At 44.5% G+C, this 22,301-nt stretch overlaps 3 protein-coding genes across 3 annotated transcripts; 2 read left to right on the plus strand and 1 right to left on the minus strand.

The window, feature by feature from the left end:
- Window positions 1–1,736: 1,736 nt before the first annotated feature.
- Window positions 1,737–3,641, minus strand: LOC120699583. The gene is made up of 2 exons (XM_039983584.1): window positions 3,431–3,641; window positions 1,737–3,329 (listed from the first exon to the last, which is right to left on the minus strand). Exon 2 carries the CDS (start codon window positions 3,262–3,264, stop codon window positions 1,933–1,935), a length of 1,332 nt encoding a protein of 443 aa, XP_039839518.1. The 5' UTR covers window positions 3,265–3,329; window positions 3,431–3,641; the 3' UTR covers window positions 1,737–1,932.
- A 4,490-nt stretch (window positions 3,642–8,131) lies between these two features.
- On the plus strand, window positions 8,132–10,987 carry LOC120699584 (eukaryotic translation initiation factor 5A-like). Its single transcript, XM_039983585.1, has 6 exons — window positions 8,132–8,262; window positions 8,383–8,556; window positions 9,638–9,760; window positions 9,844–9,900; window positions 9,981–10,055; window positions 10,602–10,987. Exons 2-6 carry the CDS (start codon window positions 8,431–8,433, stop codon window positions 10,704–10,706), a joined length of 486 nt encoding a protein of 161 aa, XP_039839519.1. The 5' UTR covers window positions 8,132–8,262; window positions 8,383–8,430; the 3' UTR covers window positions 10,707–10,987.
- A 4,471-nt stretch (window positions 10,988–15,458) lies between these two features.
- Window positions 15,459–22,020, plus strand: LOC120699585 (probable WRKY transcription factor 3). The gene is made up of 4 exons (XM_039983586.1): window positions 15,459–16,105; window positions 17,236–17,897; window positions 17,975–18,115; window positions 21,306–22,020. Exons 1-4 carry the CDS (start codon window positions 15,680–15,682, stop codon window positions 21,553–21,555), a joined length of 1,479 nt encoding a protein of 492 aa, XP_039839520.1. The 5' UTR covers window positions 15,459–15,679; the 3' UTR covers window positions 21,556–22,020.
- Window positions 22,021–22,301: the final 281 nt, after the last annotated feature.

Raw genomic sequence — 22,301 nt, forward strand, 5'->3', positions numbered from 1 at the left:
TTAGTATAGTTTGTGAGAATTTAAAGTTAAATCAAAAAAGAAAAAGAAAAAAAATGGGTCGGCCCATGAAGGCCCACCGATCAAACCGGTCAAACCGGCCGGTAAACCGGTCAAACCGGTCGGTAAACCGGTAAAACCGGCCGGTAAACCGGTTGCACGGGAGCGTTTGAATTTCAAACCGGTCAAACCGACCGGTAAACCGGTAAAACCGGCCGGTAAACCGGTCAAACCGGCCGGTAAACCGGTCGGAACCGGTTGCACGGGAAAATTTGAATTTATTTGAATTTGGATTTGAATTCAACCGGTTTCCACCGGTTACCGGCCTAACCGGTCCGGTAAACCGGTACCGGAGGGCGGCGGTAACCGGTTTCCGGTTGGGAAATAAAACCCTGGGTGCAGGTAGAGGAGCCCGAGGCAGCAGGCGGATGGCCCTGGCCCCTGGCCTTGTTCATGGCAGTGTTTTCCTTACCGATCGGTAACCGCCGGTTACCACCGATTTTTAACGATACCGCTACTAGGCGGCAACCCATACCGGCGGTAAATTTCGAAAAATTTCGCCCGAATTTAAAATTTTCAAAAATATTTGAAATAAAAAAAGAAAAAATATGGTAAGAAAGTAGAGATGACATACATCATTCTAATATAGAACATGTTCAAATATTTGACTGTTTGGGCACTCAAAAAAATAAAAAAACTTTCGGACCGGTAATCCCGAGCGGTATCCTCTAATCCCGAGCGGTATTCGGCGTTTTCCGAGCGGAAATCGGCGCGTTTGGACCGGAAACCACTGCATTGTGAGTATTTCTTGATTTTACATTGATTTTTAGATGTTTGTTGTGTAGCTATATTCAAAAACATGTGTTCATATTAGCTATATGGATCCATTTGTTCATGGTAGTTGGATGTTAATTTGTTCATTTTAGCTATATGTATATATGTGTGTTCATATTTCAAATATGTACATATATTTTCATTTGTTCATTTGGACCGGAAACCACTACTATGTATTATATATATTGACGATGATGGTTTGTGAGGACTATGGTTGTGATGATTTGCATGGACTATTGTTGTGATGATCTATATGGACTATGGATGTGAATTTCTATTTTTATGGATATGAACTTCTATTCTATGTATGTGTAAATGTTATATAATTGTTTGATATATACCATCAGTAATGATATTTACAAAATTACGGTGAAATGCTGCCAAAATTTTTAATTTTTCAAAGTCATACGGTGTTTACCGGTTAAAAACGACGGTTACCGATCGGTAAACATCGATTACCGGTCGGTAAACAACGGTTACCGGTTTTTTAAATTTGAATTGTCATTTCGAGCGGTTTCTAGCGGTTTTCGGCGATTTACCGCCGGTTTACCGATACCGCTAGTTGGCGAAAATCACTTTACGGTCGGTAAGGTGAACCCTGGTTCATGGTCAACATGGAGATGGCTTTTCGGCGTCCTGGGGTCATTCTGACGTAGTTTTGGAGGGATGGTCCAACAGAAAATCTTTGTGTTATGGCTACTGGCTAGGGTGCTGTGGCTTCGAAATCTACCCGCCTTTGTGAAGATTGTACCTTTGTGAAGGGTAAAATTGGATTAATATCTTCCCTACTACTAAAAAAAGGCTAAGGGTGATATTTCCATTCGTCTTTTGTTTGTCCTCTGTCCCCCACCATTGATTACTTTCTCTGAACAAAATTTTTGTAAGAGCCGAACTTGTTTTTCACATTGTCACAAACAGGTTGATGTCTGATTGCTTTATCACAAAACTTTCAAACACATCCCTACAGAGACTCAGAGAGTCCCCAGTTGAGCCCTGAGTGAACCAACAAGGAGGACAAACTCACTCCAGATCAACAAAAATGCAAGACAAAATTAAACTCTGCACCATGTGTTACTAGACATGCCTGCTGCTGCTTCCTAGCTACTTGGCGATCTTGGAGATGACGGACTCAAAGGCCCCCACCAGGGCCTTCACCCTACTCTTCCTCGCCTTCACGAGCTTGCTCGCCGTCTCCTCGATCAGGTTGTTGTACAGCCTCTGGCTCCTCTTCTTCTCCAGCGTCTTCTGGTGCCTCAGCGCCACCGCCGGCACCACGAAGCCGGCGCCGGCGCCGCCAGACCCACCGACGCCCCGCCGCCGGAGGCTCCTGATCCTGAGCTGGATGCCTCTGCCGGCGCTCCCCGACGAAGCGTCCTCGCCCCTCCGGGACCTCGGCCCCGCTGGCTTCTCCTCCTCCGCCGACATGACCGGCGTCCTGGTGCTCCTGCTGGAGCGCAGCTTGAAGGTGCCCGACGACGAGGTCTTGCTCGCCTGCCGGTCGAACGGGTGCCGCGCCGACCGGCTGCTGCTGCTGATGCCCATGCTCTTCACCCTCCGGTGCGCCGGGATCGGCCTGCTCGTTTCGGCTGCCGCGGCGGCGGCGGCGGCTAACTCCTCCTCATCAAGAGAGCATGGTGCCCGTGGAGCTCGCCCAGCATTGGCAGCTTCGCCATGAACCATCTCTTGCTCAAGGTCGCGCAGGAGGCTTGCCCGGCTTTGCATCAGAGAAGGGGAGAGGGTTTGGTACCCGTGGAGCAGCTCTTGATCGATCCCCTTCTTGTCATCGACAAGCAGCGCCGCCATGGGTTTCTTGTTCTTCCCTTTCGGAGGCTTTGTGCTCTTCTTGTCCAGCGTTTCGTCTTGAGTGGTTTGTCGTGCAGCATCCACTTGTCCGGTGATCTTGCTGGCCTTGCCGTGCGACTTCTTCCCCTTCGCCGTCGCATCCTTCTTCTTCCCGGCATCGCCGGAGCCGGCGACAGGGTCCGAGACCTTGTCACCAGGCTGTGGAGACGATCCATGGGGTGGAACTGGAACCGTGGTGTCGTAGGCCACGATGTCCTTCCACTCCACGCTGTCGCCGGCTCCGTCCTTGGCCTTGCCGGCAGCGACGGCGGTCGCCTTCTCAACAGCAGCCCTGCTGGAGTCCCCGACGCGCCGCCGGAACACCGACCGCACCTTGACCATCACCCTGCTCTGGCTCTCCAGGGCAGCCGCCGGCGGCTGCTTCTTCCGGTGGGGCTTCTTGGTCGCCTCCTTGTCCTCGAACGCGTGCGCGCCGCCGTACTTGCAGACGTGGTGGCAGGAGCCCGCCGCCGGCCTGAGGTAGCCGGGGACGGGCTTCGCGCCGCCTCCGGCGCCGCCGTGATGACGAGGCGGCGTGCTGCGCCCCATTGGCATTGGCTTGGCGACTTGAGCGGCCATCTGCACCTCCATGGGAGACAAGGTCACCTTGCCGATTGTTTGTTCCGTGGAGCAGAGTGATTGAGTTCAGAGTAAATCTGCAGGGGACGAAAATGGTTTCAGGCCTGCACGATCGTGCTTGCCTGCTTGGGCAAAAGAGTTACAGAGCAAGCGGAGCAGAGTGGCATCAAGAACTCACCGGCTGGCGGCAGCCCCCGCGGCGCCGGCTCGGGTTCACTCGCCGCGCGCCATGGCCACCAAGCAGAGCTCACCGGACTCTTTCTCTCGGCTGCTTCCTCGCTAGTTTCTGGGAGGACTGGTCTCGCCTACTACATATATATCCTACCTGCCGCCGGGGTAGGAGGAAGGAGGCGAGTGAGATCGGGTCACGAAAGGGAAACGGCGGTCGGTGGCTGCAGGGCGCAGCAGCTGCTCTCGCGCGCGTTCTTTCTTTAATGGCGATCGGGGCCTGGCTGGCTGAAGAAGCTGCGGCCGGTCAGAGATCGGCGGCAGGAGGAGGTCAAACACGGCGGGAGACGACAACGACGACGAGCACGCGGGTGGGGCCGGCCTGATTTGAAGAAGGCCGGGGGTCTGTTGGTTGTTGGCGGGAGGGTGTTTGGTGCGCGGTTCGCGCCATTTGACTGGGTGGCTGCCACGTTTGAATTTGAACAGTCTTGCGAGGACATTCCATCAATCAAAGGGTACTGGGCCCAGGGACACTTGCACTTGAACACCATCACGAATTCAGGTCACTGTTTCACACTACGTTTTTTTTTTTGGCTTCCGAATTGCGTGTGACCGGAAAGTTTCGTGCCAAGTTGATGTGAATTGCATTGCTCGCCCAAGTGTAGAAGATGCTTCTCGAAGGTGGCCAGTGTGTAGACATGTTGGACCAGGAGCTTGAGCTTAATTAAGCAGCATGGCGCACGGGCCAACAGTAAGCGAGTCAAGTTAGCACACCTATTAGTCTATTACTACCATGCTACTTATTATTGCAGTATTTTGACCTGACAACTTGGTCGTCGGTCCATGGCCTTGACATTCTTCCCTTGAGTTTTTTTTTTTCATTTTGGCTATGCCAATCTGCGTAGGGCTAGAAGTCATTTCCTCTAGCAAGAGAGACCTCGTCTCTGTCTAGTACTTGTCTCCTCCGGAGCCTGTGCATGGCATCAAAACGTAAGCTGAATTTTCCCAGTCTCGGTGGACTGACGAACTCAAATGCAAGACAGGACAGTCTAGAACTAAATCGCTGGCATAATCACAAGAAGAAGAAGAAGAAGAAGAAGAAGAAGAAGCACAAAATATTGGCAAAAAAAATCAGCTCAGTTCAGCTCTTGTCATCTGGAGATGAGATGCATTGTGACGACCCATGTTGCCACTAGAGCGTTTCATCATAGCCTGGGGGGTCATTTTGCCATGAGAGGGCTTCGAACCCTTGATCTCTGCATCCACGTGCTAGCCAACCGTGCCACAGACCCCGGTGTGTTGACGGACGCACAAAGGGACTCTATGAACGACCATGATCCACTCCAAACACATCCACAACAGGAGCATACACGCCGAAACCGTTTTGTGCTCAAGGATAAATATAGTAAAATGACCTTTGCTCCCCTTTGGTTGGTAAAGATTTGTAGAGGAACATTTGTAGGATTTATTATATCCTACTACTTACAGGAAACTTTCGCACATGGTGCCTTGGGTCAGACATCCTATTGTATTTTTAAAGTTCCAATGATGCATGGTCTGATCTAACTAATTTTGAATTTGACAAACAAAAGGAAGCTCATATCTTAGCTAGGATCTGACCGAATTAGTACATGGATAAAGAAGATAAACTTTGACTGAATTATTTTGGGGAAAAAAAGTAGAAACACCAATACATCGTTTAACGAGAATAAGGGCTCCACTTCCCTGTCTCAGGTTTTACATAACTGTGATTTGTATCGCTTAAGCATACCGGATAGGCCAACATTCAGGTAACCGCGAAGTTAGTACACCGACTATTTTTTTTAAATCACACAGTACAACTCCGACACTTATAACGCACGCACACTCACACCCCTATGAACATATGTAAGCAAACTCTACTCATATAAGCATCTTTGAAGACTGAACCGATAAATCCCCGAGATTGACAAAGTCACCATAGGCGCCTTGCTGTCGACGGGAACATCGCCTACCACTGAATGCACAACGCTGTTAAATCCCAGAGTATTCGCTCTCATGGGGAGTCGAACCCGGTGCTACCGAGTCTCTTGTAACCACTACGCTACATGCCCTTTCACAGTACACCGACTACTACCATGCTACTACGTACAGGGGTAGTAATGGCCCATTGCCCTAGTGGCTTCTTCACAGGCCAACAAAACCCTTAAAAATTTTAATTTAAAATTGTATAAGATTAGAGCCTAGTTTTTTTAGGTTTGGCTCTTAGATTTTCTAGTTTAAAATCTTGAAACATTTACCACTCCTAACTACGTACTATGTGATTTTACACACAGTACTTTGGCCTGACGACTTGGTCATTGGATCGTGGCCAATAGCCTTGACTTTCTTGCCTTGAAAAACTTTGTTGTTGCCCTGTACTTTTTCTATTCGTCAGAGCGTATCTACATGGCAACATGGCACCAAGCGCAATCTCAATTTTCCAAGTCTCGGTCTTTTTAGCGGACTGACGAAACTAAACGCAACAAAATATGCAAGACAAGTCAGCAATCCAGACCTTTCGTACAAGAACTAAATCGCTGGCATAATAATCTCAAGAAGAAACAAAACATTGGCAAAAAAAAACTTGCGTACGAAGTCATGTTCTAGATGGTGGCGTCAAGTCGTGATGACAAATTGATGTGCGAGTGCATCCACCAAGTGTCCCACCAACTCAAATGCAAAACTTGGGGGTGTCAGTGACCCTGCCGGCCGGCGGACCCCATTGGAGAACCGGTTAGGCCGTGTTTAGATGTTTTAAATAGACTTCAACAATTTATATATTGATGTGACGTTTTGTAAATAGACTTCATTTAGTACTCCATGCATGTGTCGAAACATTCGATGTGACGTTTTTTTGTGTTTACGGGGTTTATGGGGTGGGAACTAAACAGGGCCTTAGTCAAATGACTGTCTCATCTACTTCCTCCGTTCCAAATTTTAAGACAATTCAACAATTTTGTAGAGTCAAAATTTTTTATGTTTGATCAAATTTATATAATAGAATAATGACATTTATTATATAAATTAAGTACCATTAGATTCTTTATTAGTTATATTTTCATAGTACATTGAATTTGATATCATAAATCTTTATATTTTTCTCTATAATTTAAAACGGAAGGAGTATCAAGCAATGATATGATGTGCCAACTGTTTATTATATGGAGCAATAATCTGCCAACTAGTATCGAGCAAGTATCATTTTATACATACATACCACAAAATCGTACTTTCGTCCATTTTCGTGACTCCCCCGCTGGCGTGAAAAGGTGGACGTGTGTGTGTTGAGTTTATTTGCAAGATACCCCTTCCGTTTCAAAGGATAGGCTTGTGCTGCCGAACGGCTGGCTGATCAGCCCATCCAGTCCAGCTCATCCGAACGGCGCCCTAAAAGTCACGAGTTGGAGCAAGACACCAAAATAAAAAAAAAATATTTTTCGAGTTAGTATTTTAGAAAAACGCAATGTAGACACATATGCCACATTATACACACGTACTATGTATATGGTACCTTTAAGGGCACCTCCTAGAGATTAGGCCACCTTTAGTTTGAACAACTAAAAATAATCAGGCTAACTAATTAAACAGGCAAATGTTAGGAGTCGCTCGGGCTACTGGCTATCAAACAATCGTACGAGGCCCAATAACTATTTTTTTCCGGAAAATAACTTTTTTGTTCCCGAACAAATTTTTTGTATTGTTAGAACAATTAAAAAATTATTTCGAAACAAAATAAATTTGTTCTAGAACGAATTTGACTATGAATCAATTTGTTAGACCAGTTTAGGTCCAATAACATAAAATCTATAGTGGGTGACAAGTCTGCTGGGGTCACCCGTGTGACCCCCGCAGCCCCCAATTAAACAGGTTAATCGCTTTAATCGGTCTTTAGGTATTTTATTTATTGCATCATTGGAGACCAAAAAATCGACAACTAAAACCCTTTCAAAAAAAAACTACAACTAAATTGGGCTTTAGGCATCTTATCGCTTTCGGGCTTCTGTTGGGGCAGCTCTTCGCGTTGGGCCGGGCCTCGAATCCAGCAGATGGCGCCCAGATATTCTCAGCACGGCAGCTCTCTCTTTCACGCCCACACCCCTCAAATTACTGGTAACTGCACTTTTAGCCTCGAAAACTGCTGCAGTGTCAGTCGGTCTATTTGTGTTTCCATTTTACTCGTCATCATCGGTTGTACTGAACCATTGTAATGTTTGAACGGTGCGATGCTTCCAGATCAGTAAGTACTCTTTCTTCCCATTGTCTTTGAAACAAGTGCCTGGACTAAGCGTTTTTAGGCTGTCAAGTTATTGTATAACCGAAATTCTTAGCCGCAACTGTTGAAATTTAACAAGGCAACGCATAGTATGTATGTAGAATCACGTCAATTTTGTTGAGTTGGAATAATCGTTAACTAGTTTAACAATCTTCTAAGCGTGGAATATCACTGGGATTATTACGCTACGTATGAAGAAACCAGGTAACAGGATAAAATGAAAACGAGGAACATGTACCATCAAAAAATATGAGTAAATATTATCGTAACTACTAAACTCACTCAAACGGTCATATCCTCCGTTGGACACTATCACACTAACAATAGTTTCATGGACTATACTGTAAATCCTGTAAATACCATACAATCACGAGGGCTGATGTGCATATATACCTGCCCAGTGCCCAACCACCCAAAAAAACACCCTCCGCTTCGTTTCGTTCCGCTCCCAGTAGATTTCCACCGCCTCCCGTCGTTCCCGACTCCCCGCCACCGCCGCTGCTGCGCCGCCTCTCCAGGTCTCGCTCGCCGACCGACTCCCTCACAAGGTAGCAAAGACCTAGCCGCTCCCTCCCTTCGTCCGATCAAAGCTTCAGTTTTTCCCTTCCCCTGATCTTGTTCGCGTGCTGATCGATTCGTCGTCTCCTCCCTGCTACCGGATTCTGCAGGACTCTTCAGGGAATTCTGCTCCGCCCCTGATCCTTGGAGGAGAGGAGATGTCGGACTCCGAGGAGCACCACTTCGAGTCGAAGGCCGACGCCGGCGCGTCCAAGACCTACCCACAGCAGGCCGGCACCGTCCGCAAGAACGGCTACCTCGTCGTCAAGAACCGCCCCTGCAAGGTATATCCACCGTTCCAGCCCTCTCGATTGGTTTAGATGTCGATCTGATTGCCGCCCTAACCGTAATGTCGGATCCAGATCAGCCGCGTTGCAGCCTGAATGCTGCTGCGAGCAATATGTATATGGCTGTGGAATGGATTGAATCCTTGGTGTGGTGGACGACTACACATATCTGAATCTTTTTTCTGCTTCTCTGGGTTCAGTGATTGCGCATGCGGCTTTGTGCTCGTAAATTATAGCTAGCGCACAATTGATATTTTCCATAGGTGTGCATATCGGCGATGTTTTCCTATCTGTTCTGATTTCTGAAGTGCGGAATTGGAGTGGTGCTTACCTAATCTGATAAAAAATATATCTTTTCTAATAATTCTACAACTTTAACATGGTTAGTTTAGTTCCTTACCGAGATTGTTCAGACAGGTTTTGGAACTAACAGATGGATTGCATAGCTGATGTTACTGGATCATCAACCGTGATGTGAATTTTGTTTGATCATGCCGGCAGTAGGAACCTCATTGCTTGGGTGTGCATGCGTGCCTGTTATTACTTGGCTGTACATTTGCCGAGAGTGGAAAGATTACAAACCTGCCTGCTACTTGGTAGTTTCATAGTTTTACTGAACTAACTGCGACTTGGTCCGTATGATTTATATTGCTGGACCACTAGTGGACACTGGTACGGTTGTAAACTTGTCTCGGATTGGTACTTCCACTGTGTGCATTGAATAGATCACCACTAATGGGTGTCCTTATTCGGTATTTATTTCTTGATGCCTCCCACTCTATCGATCGAATTGCTGAGGACAAAACCACTAATTCTAGAAATTTTGCAACAATCTTGTTTAGCTGTCACTCTATAATTTCTTTTTTTTTGGTACTATAGTTGCCACTTCAAAAATGATATAAATACCTTCAGTTATTCTGTTCAGAGTTTGGGTTTGCCTTTGTTTATTAAAGGTGCAGATGCTTCTGCTGGTTTCATAATTCTGTTGATGGTTCCCTTTTTTTTCTCGAGCACGTTGATGATTCCCCTTTTGCTGGAATCATTCTTAAACATGTGAATTTTGTAAATAATTGTGCAGGTTGTGGAGGTTTCAACCTCTAAAACTGGGAAGCATGGTCATGCCAAGTGCCACTTTGTCGCTATTGACATCTTCAATGGCAAAAAGCTTGAAGATATTGTCCCCTCTTCGCACAACTGTGATGTCAGTACATTTACACTTCTTGGGCTCTTTAACATTAGCACCTGCTTTCATTGCAAGTAACATGTCACTGTGTCTGTTTACAGGTTCCTCATGTAAATCGCACTGAATACCAGCTCATTGATATATCTGAGGATGGATTTGTAAGCCCAAATATTTTGTAATGCTCACGTATGTTCATATCATGTGATTCCTTATCAACACGAGAAATTAACCTTTTCAGGTGAGTCTTCTGACTGAAAATGGTAACACCAAAGATGACCTGAGGCTCCCAACTGACGACAACCTGCTTAGTCAGGTACATACTGACATTTCTTTTTGCAAAGTTGTTTTCCATACATAAGAGTACATGACTAACTTCTGTTCTTTATAATGAAATTGATGGTGTCAGGAGTTTTCTTTTTAATAAGATCAGTCAGCACCAGTCCTTAATTGTGTCAGCAGTTGTCCTGGTAGCTTATATGTCCTCTTTTTTCTTTGGTGGAATGAAATGTTCATCCACTTTATGAAATCATTGATGCATTCTGGTTAGATTGGCTTCTTGTCATTGGATGTCCTCATGGACTGCATGTTCATGCCATGAGCCTTGGAGTGGCTATATCGACTGCCACTCCAAGGACCATGGTGGTATGGCCAAAATTGCCAGATGTTGAGCATTTAGTTGGAGATGAGCTAGCGTTAAAAGCATAGGTTTAAATGAGTGAAATAATAGTAACAAAATCCTTATGCTTACAACTTATTGCTGCTGGAGGAAGTAAATACAATTTTACCTGCTTGGCACCAATAGTATCATGCTTTTGAAGCATTTAGCTTATTACCACATTTATTTTCATGGTGGCTGCAGATCAAGGATGGCTTTGCTGAAGGAAAGGACCTGGTGGTGACGGTCATGTCTGCCATGGGAGAGGAGCAAATCTGCGCGCTGAAGGACATTGGCCCAAGGAACTAATCTCGCGCCATATATAGGTCACATGTCTGCTGGGTTTCGGTCAAGGATTTTTTCTTGGGGGGCCTTTTGTGTATTAAGGAGCACGGATCACTGATGATACACATAGTTGCAACCAATAGGAGGCAAATATTTTTTGTTCAGTTTTTGCTCTTGCCTTGCTCTTTCGTTGGTATGCAGCCGTGTCTGCCGCTATCAGACTCAGAGTGGTATTCTTGTACGGCATCTCATCTGGACCACGCTGTTAACTATTTATCCTGATTCCTGAGGTCGCTTTTGTAGTTTTTTGCGTTTCTCACTAGCTTAGGTGCTGCGTGTTTATTAAAAGGTTGGGATCACTTTCAGGTGGTGAATTTGGCTATACGGCTTTACACTGGCTGGTGATATTGCGGAAATGAATTTTTTGGAGAAAAAAGTTACACATTTTGAAGCTCGTACCTCGTAGCCCTTTAATGTTCTGGTGAACATCATAACTTTTGTTAGAGAAACACATTAAAATTTGTTTATAATTATTTCACGGTGGCGTGTCTATATCATACAAATATCAAAACACACGAATTATCCTTGAAAACACGTTTATAAATAAAGTCGCCCAAAATGAATGTGATAGAGCCCTGCAGGGAGCAGGGTAACAAAGTAAAACTGAAACTGTGCTGTTTACAGTTCCATAGTATACAAGGAATGAGGGTAAAATTGAAACTGTGATGTTTACAGTTCCATACCATACCAGCCACATTCTCGCATCTTCTCGGGCCATTTTTTCTGTTGTTTTGCTGTGTCCTTTGTGTATCCTGAAGTGAATTTTTTCTCGAACGCGCAGGAGAACTGCGCGTCGTTGTATTAATAGATAGAAAGATCAGTCCAAGTTACAACGCCAAATCCACGATCTGGGTTAGTTTTTTCTTATAGATGCGCCTAATAAAAGGTAAATATCCTGAAGTGAATTGGACGGGAATTGTGTGGTGTCCTGTCAATACTACCACCACCACCAAATTGCATTACTGTCGTTGTCAGAGTATTCTTGTACGGCATCTCATCTGCAGACTGCAGCCCAATATTAACTGGTTATGCTGATGTCGCTTTTCTAGTTGCGTTTTTTTTTCACTGGCGTAAAAATTTAGCGAAATTACAGTCCCAGTAACTTCTGGGTCGCTTTCAGGTGGTGAGTGTTTGGTGTTGCTTAAGGTTGTATTCTAAGAAAATTAAGGATTACTTGACTGTTTACCGAGTTGCTCATTATGCCAAACTTGACAGAGTTCCGAGTCTCGAAAATACAATTCCTTCCTTCGTAAATGTGGACCTTCAAATTTCAATATAAGTTTGTAAAATACACCCCACTCATTCATAATCACTCGTTTACACGCGATTTGCTACTTACATACGTACACTTCATTCCTTCGTAAATGTATGTAAATGCTTGTTTTGATGGAGGAGGAATAATTGTTCACAGCGATGTAGTCCTTTTTCAAAGGAAATTAGTAGTTGATGTGTCATCAATTATTTTTAAAAACCTGTAGGGGCTAGGTAGGTGGTTAGGCTCCGTCTAGCTGCCTTGTATTTGTAGATTAATGTCGTGCTAAATAGAGAAATCTAGTATGAAATGAATTTAACATTACAAGTCTTCCACGAGTTATGACTATACCATCTTCTTCCATCTCCAATTCTCCCATTTTCATATACTATAAATCAAGCCTTTACAATGCACTTGGTGGGAAAACAAGTAGACAAAATTCCTAGGTGTTGGGCGAGACGTCATCTATTCAAAACAGAGCTATAAGCAAGCGGGCTTTAGCTCGGCTGGTAGAAGCCTGTGATGGGAAACACCAACTCAGGAGTTCGACTCCCGGCTTGCACAGAAAAAATTCCCTCGCTTGTCCCATATCCAAAGCAGGTCCGGCCTTTCTCACAGGCGGCGGGCCATTGTGTATGGGTGGGGCAGGGTTCGAAGATTTTTTTGACCTGTGTGAGAAGGACTTCTTCTTAATACAATGCTATGAGCCCTCCCGGTCAAGTTTTTTTTAAAAAAGTAGAGCTATAAGTAATATGTTTCTTTTGGAAAAGAGAAACTTTATTGATTTCAAGAAAGACACATCGAGGTGATTCATCATATTGAAAAATTCTCGGTCTCTGCCCGAAGGGCACACAACCTACAAAAATTTGATAAGAATCTTGACACGCTAATAACTATCGATCATAAGACTACACCGCCACCCATATGCCCGGGCCAAAAAAAATCTTTGGTCACTTGCGCCAAAAAAAGAGACGCCGCTACAAGAAAGTTCTGCAAGGTATGCCTCTGAAGGATAACTCACGTATGGAGCCAGTGCGTAGTCGAGAAGATAATATCACATCCATGGAAAATACAATTCCATCATCTTTCAAATGCATTTTCTTCTATGCTTCATCCTCCTATACATAGTAAAGTATCTAAATAATAAGCATAATTTGCCCAAAATTTCTTGCTCCAAAAGTGCCAGAAAACGCTGAGATTGCTACGTCCTCTCCAGTCACAAACCGCCCCCCCTTTTTTTTTGACAGATTGGCTGCACCTGAAGAAAGTTGACGATGGCACGTGCCCGTATCAACCCACTGCAAAGTGCAAACGACACCATGTTAATTTGTCACATTTCTGCAGCCCCCTTTTCTTTCCCCCCGCATTCACTTTTCTGTGCTGATTTGACAGGACGGCCTTTTTCCAAGGATCAGCAACATGCCCTCTTTACAAGTTTGCCAACCCGTCTTTGTCAGGTCCAAATCTCTCCAGTTCGTGTGATTCATTCACTCCATGCGTACGGCGAGGAAGAAACTAATAAAGTCATGCGCACGGGCTTCATCTTGTGCCAGCTAAAATAGTGGGGCTTAAGAATGCTTCCAACCTGCGATCATTTGGTGATGCGTCCTCTTTGAAAAAGAGGGACGGTGCTGTACCTGAACTTTGTAAATGCTGGCTACACATGCATGTTTTGGACTATTTTGATCCAAAGTGTTGTTTCACTGCAGGGGGAGGTATGTTGGCTTAGGTAGAGTTTGATACTAAAGGCTCAAAGGATGAGGCAAAGTAGGATAGGATATCTCACAACACAAAGAGGAGTTGTTTGGATGAGGGTGGAGTGAAGTTGTCCGGGTTTAGTTGTTTGTTTCAGTTGTGGTCTTCAGTAAATTTTGAAAAGCTGATTTACAATATGCATTTATTTGTATTTGACAACTGTTATGTTTGAAATACAACACACTCATTCTGTTTCGGATATACTCCGAAACAGAAGAATAGTCAAACTTAGGGTTAGTAAAGTCAAATAAAATGGAGGGAGTATGAGAGTTTTGATTAATAAGTTTATGGAAAATGTTTTATTAAGGTTCATGGTGAACTTAATAAAACTAACTTTACGTGATCTAGAAACTAATTTGATTAAAGATCACCATTTTTTTGAAAAGAAGTAAAGATCACAAAATTTGATTTGGGAAATCATCACATAAAATTAGCAGAAGGATACGGACATCTATCATGATCCCAATTATTGAATCGCCAAAGAACCGCAATTAATCCGTGACGCATCTATGGAGGCAGGCAGGCTGGATTGGAATTTCTCGCATGCATGCGGACTCATTCAATGCGGTGGGGCTCCCTGACGGTTAGCCGACGGCCGCCGTCGTCCAGCCGTTGGATATGCGCCGTCGTCAGCCGCACGCCGACGGCGAGGTGCGTCAGTTGTTGGACTCTCGCTTTACTTTTTTTCTGTTTTAAATTTTTGACAAATAGATGAAAAGGAAATGAAGTGAGATATTTTGATCTCCGTTTTCTGGACTCAAACGAGACAAGTAGTCAGAGCCGACTCCAGTTGATGGCACTGCTAGCACATGCATGTTCTTGTGTGAACTATTTTATGGTACATGCTAGAAAGTTCATAAAAATTCAGAACAAGACTAATCAATAGGTCCACAAGCATTTGAAATCAAATTTTCAAAAATTTAGTTTATAATTGGACTGTCTTTTTAGAACCTTTCATAAAACTTTGTTTTTGAGTGCATACTTTTTAGTATTTAAATGAAACATCTTAACTTTTTGGTCCAGGGCATCGAAATGTTTTAGAAGGACATAGTTGGGCTAAAGTAGATGAAATTGAAACTTTCTAGATCCCCCATTTGGATTGCCGTGGATAGCTCTGTTAGAAAAATGCAAGTGATGTTGACATTTCCTTCTCTTATCACCTTGTTTTTTCGAATGCACAAACTGCACTACAGTACAAAGTGCGCCAAATGGAACTGCCAGATTAAAGTGATGCTAAATATCCTTGTTTTATTTTATGCAGATCAATCCTCTTTACATGGTTTGCTAAATATAGAATACTAGAGATTCATTCAATATAGAATACCCAAAAGTTACATTTTTAAAAAACTTTTGATACCCACTCATATCTTTTATTTTAAAATGAATTACTTATAAATTTTTTAGTCTCAATTAAATATTTTTAATTCTCATAAAATGAAAAATCATGTTTGAAACCACCTAAAAAGTCAAATTTGTCCAGTTTTTAACAGCCGGATGACATCTATTATCTGGTTTTGAATGTTAATAAAAATCAAATTTTTGTAATAATTTGAGGACGTAAACCGAACTCTTTTCCCTTTACTAAATATAGAATACTAGAGATTCACTTGAAATCTTGCAGATTTTTTGTGCTTTAGTTTGAAGGATGAAGCTGAACTGGAATATATCAGATAGCCGTAGCCTCTCCTCTTGGCTAGAAATTTAGAGCAACGCAAACGAAAGCTTTGGTTTCCCTCCTCCTTCCCAAAGCTTCTTCGTTCTTTCATTTCTCAAGAAGCCAACCCAGCGCAGGGAAGAGAGCGAAAGTCAGACTCTGCTCACCCAACCCAAAAACCAAAGTCAACGCCGGAAACCAAGAAGAAGAGGAGAATCCCCTCTCTCTCTCTCTCTCTAGACTTCTTCCTCTCTTCCTCCCTGCGGTGCGGCGACCATGTCCGCGCGCCCGCCGCCGCCGCCGCGCCCGCACCTGGCGCTGCCGCCGCGCTCCGCGGCGGAGTCGCTCTTCACGGGCGCCGGCGACGCCAGCCCAGGCCCGCTCACGCTCGCCTCCGCGCTCTTCCCCTCCGACGCCGACGCGGGCGGCGACGGCGCCTCCTCCGGGGCGCCCGGGGCCGGGAGCTTCACGCAGCTGCTCACCGGCTCCCTCGGGCAGCCGCCGCCTCCGCAGCAGCAGCGGCAGCAGCAGCATGAGGCCGCGGAGAGGGGGCGAGGCGGCGGGGTCGCCAGGGCCGGGCCGGCGCTGTCGGTGGCGCCGCCGGCGTCGGCGGCCTCGGGCGCGTCCGTGTTCACGGTGCCCCCCGGCCTCAGCCCCTCCGGCCTGCTCGACTCCCCGGGCCTGCTCTTCTCGCCGGCCATGGTACGTCGCGACGTCAAAGCCTCTTGCTCAAAAGATCAAATCTTTTTCGTTTGACGCCGTGAAAGATTGGGTTTGCGGATCTTGTTAACGATTCTTGGTTATATACTGGCGAGTGAAATTAGCTTCGGTTTCGGTGCATTCATTTTGTTTGTGGCCTTTGGTTAAATTGGTTGCATGCCTGCATCATAATTCATAAGTGCGAGAAAGAAGCATTTATGCTGATAACTTATTTTCTTAAGAGTTGCACTACGGCTGTGTTTGTAAACTAAAGTAGTTTTTAACATGTTCCTTAGCGCAATAGTTCGTGGATTGTTGTTAAAACATGCTCCATTTCGCCCCCTTGTGTACTTTAATCTGGATAGGTTCTATCAATTCGTTAAGCATCCTCATTTTCTTTTGGGTGATGCTGAGCAATCTGAAAGAATCACGTAATCTTTCTTTGGGTTTTAAATGCTTGTAGAGAGTACTACAAATCTGGAATCTGGAACTTCTTAAAGGTGACACTTTTACAGTTTCATCAGTGCTTTTAGTGAGATTGACACATCTAGGGTACTGATTGGCCCCATAGGTTTGCCCCAAAACACATAAAGCCACCTTTACTATATTTGTGTGTGGCACTGATGTGCAATGAATAATATCAGACAGATAGGTGATGCTTCTTGATCTTTTGGATATGGCAAGTGGTGATTCTTGATACTTTGCCTTGATGGTATCAATAATTGTACTACTGCCAGCGTGATCGGTTGCAAATTGTCATGCTATCTTGAGAATTTTGATCTGTCGATAGCATCCTTTGGAAACACGTTGCTCAATTTGAGGTGGTTATACTGGTCTCCAATTTGCTCTTGACAGCAGAATCTGTCAAAGCAGTTCATAGTTTGTATTCGTTGTTCAATATTAACAATGTCTAGTGGGTGGAGCAATAGAGCAATGCGAATGCTAAACTTGTAGCTGGACAACTTTTGTTAATATAAAACATGAACTGATGAAACCAGTATCAACGAGATGCATAATTGACAGTTTGTGTTTCCTGTCCTTAAGCGGTATCCGTTTCTGGAGTGTCTGCTTTAGTCCTGAAGAAAGAAAGTGAACTGATAATTTCTGATGTCAACTGTTCTGTATTTTTACAGGGTGGGTTTGGAATGTCGCACCAGCAGGCTCTTGCTCAAGTTACAGCTCAAGCAAGCCATTCTCCACTCAGAATGTTTGACCACATTGAGCAACCTTCTTTCTCAGCAGCTTCAGCATCGTCTAGAGATCTACAACATATGACCTCTGGTGCTAATATGACTGGAATGCCAGATATGGCAATTACAATAGCAAACAATGACAATGCATCTTTGCAATCCGCTGAGGCATCTCAGAGGTATCAAGTCAATGCTCCTGTTGATAAGCCTGCTGATGATGGCTATAACTGGCGGAAATATGGTCAAAAGGTGGTGAAAGGCAGTGATTGCCCGAGGAGCTATTACAAATGTACTCATCCCAATTGTCCAGTCAGGAAAAAGGTAGAGCATGCAGAAGATGGCCAAATATCTGAGATCATATACAAAGGAAAACACAATCACCAACGTCCACCAAATAAGCGGGCAAAAGATGGCAACTCTTCAGCAGCTGATCAAAATGATCAATCTAATGATACCACATCTGGATTGTCAGGCGCCAAGAGAGATCAGGACGCTATATATGGGATGTCTGAACAAGTATCTGGTTTAAGTGATGGTGATGATATGGATGATGGTGAATCAAGGCCACATGAAGCGGATGATGCTGATAATGATAGCAAAAGAAGGTATTTTTAGCTCTCAATAGAACTCCACTGTCCTATTAGATTGCTGTTTTCATAAGATTCATTCTTTCATTGTTCAGAAATATACAAATTTCTTCACAAAGGACCTTGTCGGAGCCTAAGATCATTGTGCAAACAACCAGTGAAGTTGATCTTTTGGATGATGGTTATAGATGGCGTAAGTATGGGCAGAAGGTAGTCAAAGGAAACCCTCATCCAAGGTATTCTTTTTACCTCAGCACTGTGATTTGTGCTGTTTTCACATCTGTTGCTCTTTCTTTGTTTTTCTTGGGATGGCTATATAGTATGTAAGATGTAGGCAACATGCATGTGTATGTTTGCCACCTATTAGGTACTTTTATTTTTCTTTCACTACTTCATGATGCAACCTTTCACTTCAGCATTTGTAAGTCGTGTCATTTGGTTTTATTTTCATGTCTCTTATAATCTTCAAGAATCCTATTAAAACCTTTTTGGAAAATCTGTTAGCAATAGCATGAGCAGGCCCCCTTAGACTATTCATTTGATACAGATACTAACATTCTCTAATTCATGCACCATTACAACTAAGTACTGTTTTATACCATAACAACCTAATGCTATTTGTCATGCCCCGTTTTGTGTTATAGATGAAGCTCACTATCTTAGTTCATGTCTCCTTGAAGCTTGTCTTGTTAATTAACACATGCTTTTCTCCACAAACGAGTTGAATAGGATAGGTACATGAGTACATGATATCACAACAGCTCATTTAAAAGGAACCTACCTCATTCCTTGGTATTTGGTAACATCCCTTTTCGTTTTTTTTCCTTGGGTCTTCACCTGAAAGCAGATAATTTCAATGTATTCCTGATGCAGTACATAAATGTAGCCACTATACATGCACGCTTACTTATTCAACGTAGCGTGTGTTGCTGTACAAATATTACATGCTTAAGGTAGGTAATCATCACAAAATGCAAACAATATCCTAATGGTAATTTAACTATACCTCAGTTTCTGTTGAATGTTTCATCCCATACTCTCTCTGTCCGTTTCAGCAGTAGACTCCATCTCATCTATTTACAGGGTTTAGGGTGTGCTTGGTTGGGCTTTTTGGGGCTATGACTTCCAGTCAAAACCCGAAAGCCAACCAAATGAGGGTGCTGTGGTTGAGCTGCTTTTAGAAAAGCAGATTCTCTATAGTTCATTTTTCAAAGCAGGGGGAGAGGGGGTGTTGTGGGCGGCTGTGAGATCGGTGGGTTCGTGAAAATTACCCACCTGCCATCCATTATGAAGCGTAATGTTTCGTTCTTTCTTTTTTCCCCTTCTCCATCGCTCCCTTCTCTTGCAATGCTCCGCGAGCTCCTCCCCTGCTGCTAGGGCCGAGCGCCGCCGCTGCACCATGGCCTCATCGGAGCCGCGTGCCGCCGCCGCGCCATGGTGTCCCTGTCCGGGCCGAGGGCCGAGCGCCGCCACATCTGCTAGGGCCGAGCGCCGCTGCCGCTCCATGGCCTCCCCGTCAGGTCCACGCGCCGCCGCCGATGGCGTCCCTGTCGGGGCCGAGCGCCGCCGTATCTGCTAGGGCCTAGCTCCGCGTCCACTCCATGGCCTCCCCATCGAGGCCGTACGCCGCCACCGCGCCTATGGCATCCCCATCGAGGCCGCTCGCCGCCGACGCGCCTATGGCATCCCCGTCGAGACTCGCTCGACCAGGGCCAAGCGCCACCGCCGCAGTTGTGGGCTCCCAGCACGAGCAAGCCGCCGCCGCCGCCGCGAGCTCCGGCGCGGGTGGGCCGCCGGCGGTGCGGGCCTCCACCCCGAGCAGGCCTACCCACGCGGGCGAGCTAAGGAGAGAGGGAGAGAACAACGTGGGAGGAAGAAGATGACAAGTGGGGGCCGCTCGTCATTGAGAGAGGGAAAGTTAAGTGGGGAGGGATGTGGATGACATGTGGGTCCCCTTAACAGTTCTCTCAAAAGCCACAACTACCCAACCAAACAGCTTTTTACTTTCTCACAGCTCACAGCAGCTTTTCTACAGCCCACAACAGCTTTTTGAAAAGTCACAGATCAACAAAACACACCCTTAGTCTTTTTTCTCGAACATGCAGGAGAACTGTGCATCATTATATTAAGAAGAAAAGGGAGGGGGTTTTATCCCCCAAACATTGCAGATATAAAGGGGCTGTAACCCCCCTTATTTTCATCCACACTGACTCTCTTTCCAAACTAAGACGGGCCCAGGACCAGACCAAACTCTAACTGTCCCTAGGCGCTTGGGCGAGGAGATAAGAAACTCCTTTAGCCCCAGCCAAGGACCACTGCTGCAGATCTTCAAAGGTGGTCGAGATGATGTTAGAGATACTAGGTGAAGCGCCATCAAACACACATTGATTGCGGTGATTCCATAAATTCCAGGCTCCCAGAATTATGATGGAGTTCAACCCATTAAGGACCTGACCAGACACTCCACCAATCATCGAAATTTTCATCCTCAAGGTTTGGAGCCAGCACTTGTAGGCCAAATTTCTGCCGAATAAAGAACCACATCTGGCGAGCAAAAACTTTTTTTTTTATTTCATTGCTAGGCTAGTCAGGCTAGTCAGAGTTCACTGTTAACTGCTAGACTGTTTTGTGGCAGTTTGAAAGAATGGGTAGACTAGTTGGATATTTAAGAAAAATGGAGTAGCTACAGCACTAGCCTAGTAAAACATTTTGAGAAAAGATAGGGTAGCTAGAGAGAGGATTACTTTTATTTTGTTTAAATTATCAGGATTTCTAGATCATCTTTTACTCAATAAATATATCTTTAGCTGGGAGTAAAGGATCAAAGGAAGATATAACAGAAGGCACTAAGATAGTAATAACTTTACTTGATGTGTGTGATATAGATGATATTCAACCCTGGAAGAGATCCTCTGAAGTTAGGAAAATGGCGTTTTCCTGAAAGTCGAAACTATTCCTGGATCTGCAGATATATGGCATGTTTAGTTTGATGCCTGTGGTTACCCTGTAGAAAAAATGGTCGTTGACCGGGTGCTGTGCCTGTGCTATCATTTGGATTGATGCTGGTGTTTTGGCTCGCTCAAACCCAGCTGCTTCTGCTAGTCTTTTCCTCACCAAATCACAAGCGGACCTGTGGTGGTGAAAAACTGCGCCAAAAGTGGCGAGCCTGCAGTTTAGCAGGGCCAGCGCAGGCGAAGCCAACGTGCCCATAATCCTAGCCAAATGCATATTTCTCAACAATATTATTTGTCTTAGATAATGGAAAATATTACTTGTGTTTGCACTTTCTATTGACCTAATTGAATATTGTGGCTGGTCATAATCAAACTGGGTACTTAGGCACAATTCACCACAAGAAAAGCATGACATGTGCTTTTTGTACCTTATTTATTTCACCATTCACTTATGGTATACCTCTACATGTAGGAGTTACTACAAGTGCACATTTGCTGGATGCAATGTTAGGAAGCACATTGAAAGAGCATCGTCAGACCCTAAGGCTGTCATAACAACCTATGAAGGAAAACACAACCATGAACCGCCGGTTGGTAGGCGCGGCAACCAGAATGCAGGAATGTCACAGCAGAAAGGGCAGGCCAGCATATCTAGCAATCAACACTACAGCAACACTAACCAGATGCCAATTGGGATCTTGCAATTCAAGAGTGAACAATAGTAATGTCCATTTTGACTCCGTTCAGAACCTTGCTGTTCACCGTTATTTGGATGATGTTCCTTTTGGCAAATATCAGATGCCTGCAATTCGTACAGTCATATGGCATCAGGGTTCTTAAAGTTTGATAATTCAATGGTATCAGTTTGCAGTTTCTTTCCGTAGATACACAGGATAGCTGATACAGAACCATCCTTTCTAGTTTGTACATGTTATTAAGTCGAAGCATGCAAAATGTAATACCAGCTAGGTGGAAGTTATTTATACATGTTTATGGTGGTTTATAGATGGATCAGTGGTATACATGTTTATCTTATGATTTTATTCCCAACAAGATCTTGTATGTATTGTAATAAGATTGAAAGAGAAGTGAATGTACAGATGTTCAGTTAAGCTTGCTTGTTGTAATTTGCAAAATTTAATCAGAGATGCCCAGTTTTGGGCCAGTGCTAATCTGTTTTATATCAAGACCATTTTGTTATGTTTTTATTTATATATTTTTTCCTTGAAATACTATGTGTCCTTAGTATCATACTAGCGAAAAAGCATCTGGTTGACAACTATTGCCTGCTAATTTTTCTTTTTCAGTTCAGATGCTGCTTCTTGGCAGACCAATACTCAGGTGCTGTAAATTCAGCCTGAGAAAAATATCTTAATCTCCCCATATTTCTTTATAGTAAATAGCAAATTCCTTTATTTCTTTCTAGTAAGTAGCAAATTCAAACTCAGTGTCTAACAACAAGTGATTC

This window comes from Panicum virgatum, chromosome 3K (assembly GCF_016808335.1).
Source record: "Panicum virgatum strain AP13 chromosome 3K, P.virgatum_v5, whole genome shotgun sequence".
In the NCBI taxonomy this organism is placed as follows: domain Eukaryota; kingdom Viridiplantae; phylum Streptophyta; class Magnoliopsida; order Poales; family Poaceae; genus Panicum; species Panicum virgatum.

What these genes read in the sequence shown, in the direction of transcription:
- LOC120699583 (XM_039983584.1), bottom strand. Translation starts at nt 3,264, where the DNA reads ATGGAGGTGCAGATGGCCGCTCAAGTCGCCAAGCCAATGCCAATGGGG.
- LOC120699584 (XM_039983585.1), top strand. Translation starts at nt 8,431, where the DNA reads ATGTCGGACTCCGAGGAGCACCACTTCGAGTCGAAGGCCGACGCCGGC. An exon ending in CCTCTTCGCACAACTGTGAT is followed by an intron (nt 9,761 to 9,843) that starts GTCAGTACATTT and finishes GTCTGTTTACAG; the next exon opens with GTTCCTCATGTAAATCGCAC. An exon ending in ACGACAACCTGCTTAGTCAG is followed by an intron (nt 10,056 to 10,601) that starts GTACATACTGAC and finishes TGGTGGCTGCAG; the next exon opens with ATCAAGGATGGCTTTGCTGA.
- LOC120699585 (XM_039983586.1), top strand. Translation starts at nt 15,680, where the DNA reads ATGTCCGCGCGCCCGCCGCCGCCGCCGCGCCCGCACCTGGCGCTGCCG. An exon ending in GATAATGATAGCAAAAGAAG is followed by an intron (nt 17,898 to 17,974) that starts GTATTTTTAGCT and finishes TTCATTGTTCAG; the next exon opens with AAATATACAAATTTCTTCAC. An exon ending in AAAGGAAACCCTCATCCAAG is followed by an intron (nt 18,116 to 21,305) that starts GTATTCTTTTTA and finishes CTCTACATGTAG; the next exon opens with GAGTTACTACAAGTGCACAT.